The sequence below is a fragment of the Panthera tigris genome, chromosome D2 (genome assembly GCF_018350195.1).
Source record: "Panthera tigris isolate Pti1 chromosome D2, P.tigris_Pti1_mat1.1, whole genome shotgun sequence".
Classification (NCBI taxonomy): Eukaryota; Metazoa; Chordata; class Mammalia; order Carnivora; family Felidae; genus Panthera; species Panthera tigris.
In genome coordinates, this window is record NC_056670.1 from 29,205,814 (window position 1) to 29,219,796 (window position 13,983).

Here is a 13,983-nt window from a genome sequence, read left to right on the forward strand (position 1 = left end):
GAGCTGCATCTTATATACAGAGTGAACATCATCTTTATGTCAGAGATCCCAGAAATAGAGCCAACTATGAATAATAATTTAATAAAGGAGGTTTTATAAGTCACAGAAGCCATCTGGTATCTGGACAACTAGCAGAATTCTTCCTTAAATAACATCCTTGCCTCATGGGACTTATTTTCCAAAATTCTTAGAATGGTCTTTGTACTCTTTTCTGTGGTGGCAAACTTCTGTAGTTCTTTAAAAGGAGTCTCCTCCATAAAGCCTTCCCGCTCTCCAAACAGAGTTAGCCCTGCTTTGCACACTTAACTCATACAGACCCCTTACAAATGTCTACCTCCCCTACAATATCCCGATAGAAAAGTACGTGACTAATACTTTCCCCATTAATCGAAATGATACTGTATATTCAATTTTGCATTTGTCTGATTTCCTTTGCAGTGGTACTTAATCGGCTTCCCAGGTGATTACAATTTGCAGCATAATAATTAGACAAAATGACATCTTGCTAACCTGACAGTATTTTGGACTTGCAACTAATTGCTTTATCTAAGTTCACATACTTATTAATTTACATTAATTTATTTTAGATGTTACTAGGCCTTAGTATGCATTGAATATTCATTGTCCCACAGACTGAGTTAATCTCAGGATGGGAGATCTTTTATTTTACAAAATATATGTCCATTCTTCATTCCTCCGATTATGCAGACTTATTCTTTGCTCTTACATCGTTTCTGACAGTGGCCTGTTGTTTTGAATCCCTGGGTTTGGTACTTTCCAGAGATCTGCCTGTAGCTTATGTCTTGACCTATGATCTCACTGATTGAGTGGCTCTGTTTTGAAACTTGTCATCCATCCCTATGGACAATGAGCACAAGAATCCCAAGCTTGTATTGAGAATAAAATATACAATATGGAACTTTGGCCAACATCATAGGATTATTTTTAAACTTATGATTTTAAAATAATTTTAGACTTATTCAAAAACTGCAAGAATACTGCAGAATTTCCGTATACTCTACATTTTGCAAATGTAGTTTTCTACCAAATTAGCTTTGCTTTATTTTTCTCTCTCCCTCTCTCTCTTTATTCTCTATTTTTTCTTAATACTTTAAAAGTAATTTGTAAACATGATGCCCTTTTCCCCTAAATACATTGCTATGTTTTTCATAAAAATCAGGATGGTGCGTGGTGCCTGGCTGGCTCAGTTGGTAGAGCATGAGACTCTTGATCTCAGGGTTGTGAGTTTGAGCCCCATGAAGTCTTTAAAAAAAACAAACAAACCAGAATGTTGCCTTATATAACCACAATATAATTAAGAAAGTTTTACATAGCCACAGGACAATTATCAAAACTGATTTAATATTATTGTCTAATCTTTAGGTCTTATATCTAACTATCCTTTATGGAAAAAGACAACATATTTTTTCTTGGGTCTGAATTCAATCCAGGATCACTTATTTATATTTAGTTATTTACCACATCTTTTAACTTAAAAACTTTACAATGAAGTAACTTGTCACGAAATGTCCTAGTCTCTTAAAGACTAGGACACAAAATGGATCAGAGATTCAAATGTCAGAGTTCAAGCTATGTAATCATTAGTCAAAACATAAAAACATAGTTGTAGGGGCACCGGGGTGGCTCAGTTGGTTAAGCATCCAACCTCAGCTCAGGTCATGATCTCACGGTTCCTGGGTTCAAGCCTTACATCAGGCTCTCTGCTGTCAGCATGGAGCCTGCTTCAGATCCTCTGTCTCCCCCTGCCCTCTCTCCCCTCTCCTGAGCACTCTCTCTCTCTCTTTCAAAAATAAACATTTAAAAAATTAACAACAACAATAACAACAAAAAACATAGCTGTAAATCTTTCAGCTTGGATTACACAATTTTTTTCTTAGATAAAACACCAAAAGCACAAGTGACAAGATAAATTGGACTTCATCAAAATTTAAAACTTTTGTGCTTCACACGACTATAAAGAAAGGTCAAAAAAACAATAAGAATAGAAGAAAATGTTTGCTAAGCAGATGTCTAATGAGCTTGTATAGAGACTATAAGAAAAGAACTCCTAAATATCAATAATAAATGAACAATCCAAACTAAAATGAACAATGTATTTGAACAGACCTTTTTCAAAGAAGATACACAGGTGACCAATAAGCACATGAAAATATGCTCAGCATCATGACTCAGCAGAAAAATGCAAATCAAAGTCAAAATGAGATGCCACTTTACCCTAGAATGCCTATAATTTAAGGGCAAGCCATAACAAGAGTTGTCGAGGATATAGAAATTGGATCCATTTGTACATTCCTAGTGTAATTACAAAATAGATCTTGCACTTTGGAAAATAGTCTGATTGTTCCTTTCTTTCTTTCTTTATGTTTATTTATTTAGTGGTGACTGGGTGGCTTGTATGACTCTTCATTTCCTCTCAGGTCATGATCTTACAGTTCATGAGATCAAGCCCTGCATTGGTCTCTGTGCTGACAAAGAGTAGCCTGCTTGGGTTTCTCTCTCTGCCTCTCCCGTGCCCCTCCCCACTCTCTCTCTCTCCCTCTCTCTCTCTCTCTCTCTCTCTCTCAACAAGGAAATAAATATTTAAAAAATAAATATATTTATTTTGACAGAGTGCACACACCCCCCGTGAGCTGTGGAGGGGCAGAGTGAGGGGGAGAGAGAATCCTAAGCAGGCTCCACACTGTCATTGCAGGGCTTGGTCTCATGAAAACATGTCAACAGAAAAACTTGTTAAATAAATGTTAATCGTAACATCAATCATAACTGCAAAAGTGGAAACAGTCTAAATGGCATGTCCATGCAATGGAATACTTATTTGGCAGTAAAAAGGAATAGAGTACCGACAAGTACTACATACATGAATGAACATAGGCTGAGCAAAAGAAGCCAGATACAAAAGGCCACGTGTTAGAGGATTCCATTTATATGAAATGTCCCAAATGAGCAAAGTCCATAGAGGTAGAAAATAGATTTGGGACCGAAGCAGACAGAGGAAAGAGAAAAAAGTGGCATGACTTCTAAGGGGTTGGGGAGAGGGTGAACGCTGAGTATACAGTAACCAATGAATTCTGTACTTTAAAAGGATGGACTTCATGGTATTTAAATTATTTTACATATATGACAAGTCGATCATATTTATGAAAACTATTTAAAACGTTTTTCATTCAGTTTGTGGTGTGTTTTTAATTACACAAACATTTCCCACAGAAGTTTGTATGTACCATTTACCATCTAAAGTGACTGCCACATGACCACAGATTCAACAGCTTATAAATTAATAAATCCTTCCACTTTCTAAATGATACAATTCTCGAGAAAAGTTTTAAAATTGGGGATATTTATACTCATTTAAAATCTTTTGAAATGAGTTTTCATCTTAATAGTGTAACTGGTTTTTTTTGAAAGTTTTGTAAAATGCAACCACATTGGGCTTTTGTGGTTTTTAACCATTCATTCAACAAATATTTGAGCTGAAATTCTATGATCAGGAGCCAAGTGTGCAGTAATAAATCAAAGAGACATGAAATAGTGGCTAATATTAATTAGATCCTAGCTCTGTGCTGCTATACATGGGTTAAGAAACTTGCTAAAGTATCCTGAAGTAGTAAATGACCGCCTTTACAAGTTTTTGCTGTTAATTTTTTTTAATGTTTATTTCTTTTTTGAGAGAGAGAGGGAGAGAGAGAGTGCGAGCCACAGAGGGGCAGAGAGAGGGGAAGACGCAGAATCCAAAGCAGGTTCTTGGCTCCCAGCTGTCAGCACAGAGCCCGACGTTGGGCTCGATCCCAGACAGTGATGTCATGACCTGAGCCGAAGTCCGGCCGCTTAACCGACTGAGCCACCCAGGTGCTCCAGCCTTTTCCAGTTTTTTGTTTTAATTTAGGTTAAGGTAGACTTCTTAATTAACTGTAGCATATGTGCAGAAGACTACAGAAATCCTAAGGTCACAGGATTTTTCTAAAGTGAGCACCTTTGTGTAATTGGCATCTGATATTACTAGCACCTCAAAAGCACTCTTGTCCCCTCTTATCCCTGATTAAAAGTAGCCGCTGTCCTGTCTTCTAACAGTATGGGTTTCTCTTGCCTGTTTCCAACTTCATCTTAATGCAGTCTTACAATAATTATTCTTTCGTCTTATCTTCCTTTATGCACCATTAGAGTTGTAAGGTTAATTCATGTTTTCTGTAACTGTAAGTCATTCTCATTCTCATTGCTCAGTAGTGTTCTGTTACCATAAATGTTGAAAATTTGTGGAGTTATATTCTTCTGGTGATTGACATTTGAGTTGTTTCCAATTTGGGATAATTATGAATATTGGTGAAATCTTTGGGAAATATAAGAATACACTTTTATTTGCTGTACATCTAGAAGTGGAATTGCTAAATTGCAGGGGTGGGGAGGGTGGGGTGTGCATATGTGCAGCTTTGGTTGAGAGGAACACACAGTCTTCCAAAGTGTTTATCTCTTTATAGTCACATGACTAACATACAACTCTTCCAGTCGCTCCACATTCTTAGCAATACTCGATATTTTCTTTTTCACTGTAGACATTCTAATGGGTGTTAAGTGCCTTTTTTTTTTTAAGACCTCTTTCCACTTTTTTTATACTATGTTTAAAAAAACATAAAATTTACCATCTTACCCACTTAACCACAGTGTATAATTCTTTAGCATTAATATATATTCAGATTTTTGTGGCATAAATCTCCAGAACATTTTCATCTTTCAAATCTGAAACTTTATGCCCATTAAATAACTCCCGATTATCCCATTATCACAGCCACTGGTATCCACCATTCCCCTTTTATGTTTTATGAATTTGACTACTTTAGGTACCTCCTATAACTGGAATCATATAGATTTGCTTTTTTGTGACTGACTTATTTCACTTAACATTGTATCATTAAAGTTCATCCATGTTGTATGCAGCATGTAATAGGATTCACTTCCTTTTTAAGTCTGGATATTATATAGATATGCCACGTTTTGTTTATCCATTCATCTGTCAGTGGACATTTGAATTGCTTCCACCACTTGGCTATTATGAATAGTGGTGCTATGAACACGCAAATAACTGTTTTAGGCCTTGCTTTCAGTTCTTTCGGATGTAAGCTCCAGAGTGGAATTGTTGGATCACATGGCAGTTCTATTTTTAGTTTTTTGAGGAACTTCCAGACTGTTTTCTATAGCAGTTTTCACTATTTTATCATCACACCAACATATGTGGTGCCTTAAAATTTTCTTACTTTGCTACATGACGAGTAATGTGGAGCATATTTTCATATGCTCATCATCTGTTTGATATTCTCTTGTGTCGAGCCTGTTCAAATCTTTGGCTGGTTTTCTATTGTGTTTTTATTACTCACTTGGAGAAATGTCCTTATATACTTTGGGTAAAAATACTTTATCAATTATGTGTATTATAAATATTTCTCCCACTGTATTGCTTGCCTGTATGCCTTCTTAATCTCTTGCTAGTTAATGTTTTTCATGAACAGACGTACTTAATTATAATATAATCCAAGTTCTCTTTTTTTTTTTAAGATTTTATTTTTACATAATCTCTACGCCTAACATGGGGCTCAAATTTACAACCCTGAGATCAAGAGTTCCATGCTCTACTACCTGAGCCAGCCAAGTGCCTGTACAATCCACCTTCTTAATATTTTTCTTTATAGTTATTAAATGTGGTAATCTATTCTAAATTGGTTTTACCTGCTTCAAGGTCATGAAGATGTTTTCTTTCAAAAACGTGTTGTTTTAACTTTCATATTTATATCAACAATATAACTCAAGCTACTTATGTGCAGTAAGGGTCAAGATTCATAATCTGGTAAATCACTTTGCCTTCATTCATTTTCTTGGCCCTTTTTCATCTTTTGCATTTCCATTTGAATTTTGGCACAAGATTGTCAACTTCCACCCAAAACAAAATAAACTCTGATAAGATTTTGCTTGGGATCCCATCACATCTGGAAATCCATTTGGGGAAAATTGGCATCATTATAATAGTGTCTATTCCATGAACATGGTAGTTCTGCATTTATTGAGATCACCTTTAATTTCTTTTAATGTTTTATAGTTTTTATAGACTTACACAGGTATAATACTTGTCTTCCTCCATTTAGACTGCTATGAGAAAATACCAGACTGAGTAGCTTCTATACAACAGAAATATATTTCTCCCAGTTCTGGAGTGTGGAAGTCTCAATCAGGATGCCAGCATGGGTGGAGGGGGGGATGGGGGGTGGGGGGAGTCCTCTTCTCTTTGTGTTGTCATATGTATGAAGGTGTTAGGGAGTTCTGTGGTGTCTATTTATAAGAACACTAATCTCACTCATGAGAGCTTCCCCCATGTGACTTAATTACCTCCCAAAGGCCTTACCTTGTAATACCACCACAACTGGGATTCAAGATTTAATATATGGATTTTTGGTGGTCACAAATCTTCATACCATGGCAATACTTAAGCAGCATATTGAACCTAGATCTGAATTTAGAGACTCGTTATGCTTAATTTTCTGATGTTCACTGAATGACATTTGGAGAATCTGAGAAAAGCACAGATAACCATGAATAAATAGCGTTTTAGCATTTCCCATACAAAGACTAGATAAATGTAACTTTGTTCTTTGCTTGAAAACTTGAAAATTATCTGGTATAATTTTGTTTAATACATTATATATCATTTTGTATTTGAGATTATTTGAAAGCAAATGTATTCTTATTTGGCTGTAAAAGGACATATAAGTATAGAAAAAAATTTTAATATAAATAATTGTGTTTAGGGGGAAGGTCCTAAAGCCAACTCTACTCAAGGGATGCCTTGGTAGCAATGATTGTTAACCATCTGGAGTGACAGAAGAAAGTGATATTGGGTAACTAACATCTTAAGAAGTTTCATCTCAAGTTTATGTAATATTATTATAGCAACAGAAATGGGATAATAATTTTGCTGTTCGTTACTCCATTTTGGTCACAGGGGTGGGCACCTTTATCATTTACTGATTATGTGCTGATTAATGTGGTCAGTGTCTCTGCTGTGTAAATTTGTGATTTATGGAGGGAGTTTTAAACAGAATTGGTTGGTTTTATGTCTTGTCAACATTTTTATGTAATGTTTTGGTGTGCACTAGGACCACTGGGCTATATTTTAAATACTTCTGAGACCTTTATAGCACCCCATGGGTACGATACAGTGTAAGAAAAATCAATAATTATTCAAAGTTAATTGTATTTTGCATTTACCGTATCAACTGAACCACCTTAATCTTATGATAATATGGGTATGCTAGATCCTTGTGATAGCATGGAAAGGTCACAGGAATTTTAGGAGCATTGCTTTATATATTAATTATTCTGTCAAATAAAACCATTCACCCAAGTGCTGAAGTCCATTTTTAATATTGAGGGTCCCTGGTTATTTGCATCTGGCTAGATTTGTCCCGTTGTGGCATTTGTGTAAGAGCAAAACAGTTAGGCTCTTTTCCAGGGAATCCTCTGTTGTCTATTTTGCAATACTGTATCGACAGCGAAAGAAACCACAGATTGCTTTCGTCTCCTTTCACAAGTAATAACCACATACCACAGACTCCTGTTCTGCCTGTTGTTTGTTAGTCAAGTAACCTGGGTTACTCTGAGTTGTGTAGAGGCAACTAGTCTAAAAACTAAATAGGCTTCAACCTTTTAAGAAATAGTCACGTTTAAAAAGACCTGAAATGCAATAATACAGAGCTTTAAAACCAATATCCATTGCACTCAAGTTTAGGTTTCTTGTTTTCTATAAACAAATGCACTCTGCTTTTCCAGGTTTTAAGAAGAGGCAGCGATGAAGAAAAAGTTCTCTGTTTGGTTCGGCAGCGCACAGGCCACCATTGTCCAACAGCTGTGATGGTGGTCCTCATCATGGTGTGGGACGGCATCCCTCTCCCCATGGCCGACAGACTGTATACAGAGCTCACTGAAAATCTGAAGTCCTACAATGGTCATCCCACAGACCGAAGATGCACGCTCAATGAAAAGTAATCAAATTTAGTTATTACTGCTTTCCTGTTCAGACCTCTATTATGTAATATTACATTGTTAGTTAACTACCAATGACGTGTATTATATGGGAGAACATAAATTTAGGTATTCTAAAACTAAAAATAATGAAGTGGGGTTTTTTTGTTTTTGTTTTTTCTTTAATAGAAATTTGGTTTCATAGTGAGTTGAGACCCTTTTAGGGTATTCTCCTTTGGTTTCATAGTGAGTTGAGACCCTTTTAGGATATTCTCCTTTGGTTTCATAGTGAGTTGAGACCCTTTTAGGATATTCTCCTTTACTCATTTATTTATTTTTTAGTAATCTCTACACCCAACGTGGGGCTCAAGCTCACAATCAAGAGTCTCATGCTCCACCGATTGAGCCCGCCAGTCACCCCTTCCTCTTTCTTTTATAATATAATTAATCATACCTATTTTTCTTTTCTGTCTGCATTTTAAGTGGCATTAAAGAACATTTTTCTTTCTTGCAAGTTATATAGTAGTCCACCCATGGTTTCTTTTAGTTCTTGTTGAAATTGTAAATTTTAAAAACCTGAATTTGTGACGTATTTAAAATTTATGCCAGTTGGGGCACCTGGGTGGCTCAGTCTGTTAAGCATCTGACCTCGGCTCAAGTCATGAACTCATGGTTCGTGGGTTCGGGCCCCACTTCAGGCTCTGCGCTAACAGTGCAGAACCAGTTTGGGATTCTCTATGGCTCTCGTGCTCTGCCCTGCCCCCACTCACATGCAAGTGCTCACTCTCTCAAAATATATAAATAAACTTGAAAATTTATGCTAGTCAATCATGGGAGGAGGAGATCTATTTCTATCATTTTTTCCATTTAAGCCAACTCCAGTTACTAGAGAGTATTTAAAGAAATGTCATTACATGGGGCGCCTGGGTGGCTCACTCGGTTGGGCGTCCAACTTCGGCTCAGGTCATGATCTCGCGGTGAGTTCGAGCCCCGCGTCGGGCTCTGTGCTGACAGCTCAGAGCCTGGAGCCTGTTTTGGATTCTATGTCTCCCTCTCTCTCTGACCCTCCCCCGTTCATGCTCTGTCTCTCTGTGTCTCAAAAATAAATAACGTTAAAAAAAAAAAAAAGAAATGTCATTATACAAAATATAAACAAAAACATACAACATCCCCTCTGTAATCTCTACACCCAATGTGGGGCTTGATCTTGGCTTGTGAGTTGGAGCCTACTTAAAAAAAATAAAGAAAAATTAAGAAAAATTCTTATTGACAGAATAGATGCAAGAATATTTCAATGAACTCTTATCATATATACCCCTCACATAGATTTCATTATTGTTAACAATTTGTAAAATTTGCTTTTTTACACATGCACACAAACCTACTTGGGGTGCCTGGGTGGCTCAGTTGGTAGAGTGACCGACTTCGGCTCAGGTCATGATCTCACCGTTCATGAGTTCGAGCCCCGCATTGGGCTCTGTGCTGACAGCTCAGAGCCTGGAGCCTGCTTCGGATTCTGTGTCTTCCCTCCCTCTCTGCCCCTCCCCTGCTCACGCACTGTCTGTCTGTCTCTCAAAGAATAAATAACAACAACAACAAAAAAAACTACTATTATTAGTGCTATTTTTATTTTTTAAATTTTTTCTTTCTGGATTATTTGTCAGTTAGTTGCAGGCTTGATACCTTTTGCCTGTAAATACTACTCAAGAGTATATTCTAAGAATGACAAAATTCTCTTACATAATTCCTGTACAATAATCAAAAACAGGAAGACTTGGGGCACCTGGGTGGCTCAGTTGGATAAGTGTCTGACTCTTCCTTTCAGCTCAGTTCATGATCTCGCTGGTTTGTAGATTCTAGCCCCGCGATGGACTGTGCACTGACTGTGAAGGGTCTGCTTGGGATACTCTCTCCCTCTCTCTCTGACTTGAGCTCTTTTTCTCAAAAATAAAACATTAACTTTTTTTTTAAAATCTCATGCCTTGTCTTTCATTGTATTGATGTTTTTGAAGTCCTATTTTTTTAAATTTTATTATTACTTATTTACTTATTTATTTTTTAATTTACATCCAAGTTACTTAGCATATAGTGCAACAATGATTTCAAAAGTAGATTCCTTAATGCCCCTCACCCATTTAGCCCATCTCCCCTCCAGCAAACCTCTATTTGTTCTCCATATTTAAGAGTCTCTTATGTTTTTGCCCCCTTCCCTGTTTTTATATTATTTTGCTTCCCTTCCCTTATGTTCATCTGTTTTGTATCTTAAAGTCCTCATATGAGTGAAATCATATAATAGCTTTCTTTCTCTGACTGACTAATTTCACGTAGCATAATACCCTCTAATTCCATCCGTGTAGTTGCAAATGACAAAATTTCGTGCTTTTTGATTGCCAAGTAATACTCCTTTGTGTATATATACCATATCTTCTTTATCCATTCATCCATCGATGGACATTTGGGCTCTTTCCATACTTGGCTATTGTTGATAGTGCTGCTGTAAACACTGGGGTGCATGTGTCTCTTCAAAACAGCACACCTGTATCCTTTGGATAAATACCTATAGTAGTGCAATTGCTGGATTGTAGAGTAGTTCTATGTTTAAGTTTTTGAGGAACCTCCATCCTGTTTTCCAGAGTGGCTGCACCAGTTTGCATTCCCACCAGCAGTGCAAAAGAGATTCTCTTTCTCCGCATCCTCGCCAACATCTGTTGTTGCCTGAGTTGTTAATGTTAGCCATTCTGACTGGGGTGAGGTGATATCTCATGGTGGTTTTGATTTGTATTTTCCCCTGGTGATGAGTGATGTTGAGCATTTTTTCATGTCACTTGGTCATCTGGATGTCTTCTTGGAGAAGTGTCTATCCATGTCTTTTGCCCATTTCTTCACTGGATTATTTCTTTTTTGGTTGATTTTTTATAAGTTTTTCATAGATTTGGGATACTAACCCTTTATGTGATATGTTGTTTGCAAATATCTTCTCCCATTCTGTCGGTTGCCTTTTAGTTTTCCTGATTGTTTCCTTTGCTGTGCAGAAGCCTTTTATTTTGAGGAGGTCCCAATAGCACATTTTTGCTTTGGTCCTAATTTTATAGACAATTGCTCAGTTTGAGTTTGATTGTTGCTTGCTAATGTAATTCAATTGAGAAATTATTGGCAGGACTATCATATTTAGTCCATAAGATAAGGACCTACTTTCATTTCATTTGCCCTATTATCAGTGATATTGACTTTGCAAAAGCTCTTGTAGGTCTCACGAACTTCTACATTTCCTGTGTTTTTAATTGTTTAAATAACTGTCAGCTTTCAGTGAAACTACAATTTTCTTTCATTTCCATGTGTCATTTCAATGACATAAATGTGTTATTTGTTTTTCTATTTGGCAACGTTAATGTCCTTCTGTAATTTCAAGTTTAATCCCATTTGCATACCCTTTTTCTTCCTTTTCAAGTTGTTGTAACATTTTGTCATTTTACAATATATCTTCCATCTTGGTAAGAAGATTTAGGGGTACTTAGACAATTCCTCCCCTTCGCGGTATCTTAAATGATACTTTTTGTATACTTTCTTATCATATTCAGTGTTACGTTACGTATTAGGCATTTTCCTGATCTTCACAATTTAAAAATACTAATAATAGTTTCAAACTTTACATTTCTATATTCTTTTTATTTACTTTTTAAAATATGGGTTTTTGTTTGTATCTTTAATCATTACGAAAGAACTATGCACATACTGTTCAAGTTTTGAGGATTATGCAATTAGAAACCAAAGAGTGCTTTTTACCTCCTTGGTTTCATATCTTTGTATGAATATTGTAATCATTGTCATCCTTACTATTGGGTCTGTTAGGACCTCAGAAATGCCCCCAATGTGATAAAATAACCAAATTACTTTCAGTTCAATTTTTTCATTTATAACCTTAATGAAGACTTTTTAATGTTTTTTTTTTTATATTTTATTTATTTTTTTGAGAGAAAGAATGCGAGTGGAGGAAGGGCAGAGAAGAGGGGACAGAGGATCTGAAGCAGGTACTGCACTGACAGACTGACAGCAGTGAGCCCGACATGGGGCTTGAACTCACAAACTGCAAGATAATGACCTTAGCCGAAATCAAGAGTCCAATGCTTAACCAACTGAGCCACCCAGGCGCCCTAATAAAGACCTTCATTAAAATTGAGAGTGATCTCACATGCAAAATATCTTATCCACTGTCAATCCTCAGAGAATTATATCAATGTCAGTTTATAGATGAAGGAGCTAAAGTCCAAAGAGCTAATGAGATACTCTAATTTTCACATCTGATAGGGAACAGATCCAGGATTAAAATCTAGATTCTTTATTTCCTCTCCTTGGACACATCCATATGTATATTTCTGTATAGTTTATTGCTATTTATTTGGATTTCCAATCGTGAGCAAACATTTTAGTTAAAAATTGGCCTATATTCAAGGGCATTTAGCTTTGGGTTGTCAACACTACTTAAGGTAAAATCAGTAATAAAATAGATGTGTTAAAATCAATTCATTAGTCATCTATACTTCTAAAATTATAGGAATCTGAAATGTTCTTTCTGAGGTATTGGCCCGCTTTATCAGTTCATTCCCTTGCAATTATCATCTTACAGTCGTACCTGTACATGTCAAGGAATTGATCCAGAGACTTGTGGAGCTTCCTTCTCTTTTGGTTGTTCCTGGAGTATGTATTTCAATGGATGTAAATTTGGTAGAAGCCCAAGCCCTAGAAGATTTAGAATTGATCCAAGCTCTCCCTTACACGTAAGTGCCCTTTTTTACTTTTAAATTTCACAATGAGTTTATAAGTACACTCCTTAAAATGTTTTTTAAATAGTAAAACAATTAAATATTTTAGAAGTAGTGGAAAAAACAGTAAGAATATATATATGTAAATAGTTTAAAATTCTCAATAAATTAGGTAAAGTCTTCATCTCTGAGCCCAAATTACCACTGTCCCTGGCTCCCTCCTCCTTCTCCCCAAACCCCAGAGACAATAATTGTTCAAAGAACCTAGAATTTTATACCCAGCCAAAGTAGGAAAAATAAATAAAACCATTTGCCAACATTTCAAAGACTCAGAAAGTTTACTACCCACAGAACTACTATGAAAGAATTACTAAAGGACGTAATCCAGAAAGAAGATATATGAAACCGGAACCAATCTGTCCGGGACACGAGGCCATGGTGAGCAAAGAAATTAGTCAACCTTACTGTTAAGTTTAAATAAGTTGAGTACTTACATTTTTTTAAATTAAAATAACAACCGATAAGTATAATTCCATACTCTTACCAGCTCAAGGGTGGGTAGGCACTGGGAGGGGGTGGGGCACCTACAGGAACTAAATGTGGTGATGTTTTATGCTTTGTTTGGAGTGGAGATGATTTAGATACCAATTAACTCTAAGATCAGTGTTTTTCAAACTTTGAGCTGTGACCAAGAATAAAAAACATTTTATATTATAAACTGCTATACAATAGATATATGCAAGTAAATAATTAAAACAAAACCTTCAGTAAATAATACTTCATCTTATATGTTAGAGAAGATATTAAAATATTAAAAACTTAATATCTAATTTAATTATAGCGAAGGATCACTGGTATTCACTACAATACTTTTTATAAAATTTCATTGTTCTTTGTTAGATGTGACTTACTAAATTGACTTCATAGCCCTCTACTGAGTCATGACCCACAGCTTGGAAAACACTGCTCTAGAATTTGTCAGAAAAACATATATTTAAGAAAGCGTATGTTTAAAATTTTTTTAGATGAATTTAAATAGAATTTTTGCATTTTAAAGTAGTGTGGGGAAAAAATCTTTCTAAGGAAGACAACCTATACATAAATCAGCAAAAGGATTTTTAAAAGTCATTAGAATACAAGATAAATAGGAAACACAAAATACAACAGCAGGAATGATTCTCAATTATACCCATAATAAGGT

General features: G+C 35.9%; 1 protein-coding gene across 1 annotated transcript in view; it reads left to right on the forward strand.

Annotated features, from left to right (window-relative positions):
• The window catches only part of TET1 (tet methylcytosine dioxygenase 1), a 118,399-nt gene that overhangs the window by 88,484 nt on the left and 15,932 nt on the right, over positions 1–13,983 (forward strand). The window contains 2 exon segments of the mRNA XM_007095756.3: positions 7,831–8,042; positions 12,647–12,797. Of these exon segments, the coding sequence (XP_007095818.2) occupies positions 7,831–8,042; positions 12,647–12,797 (363 nt within the window).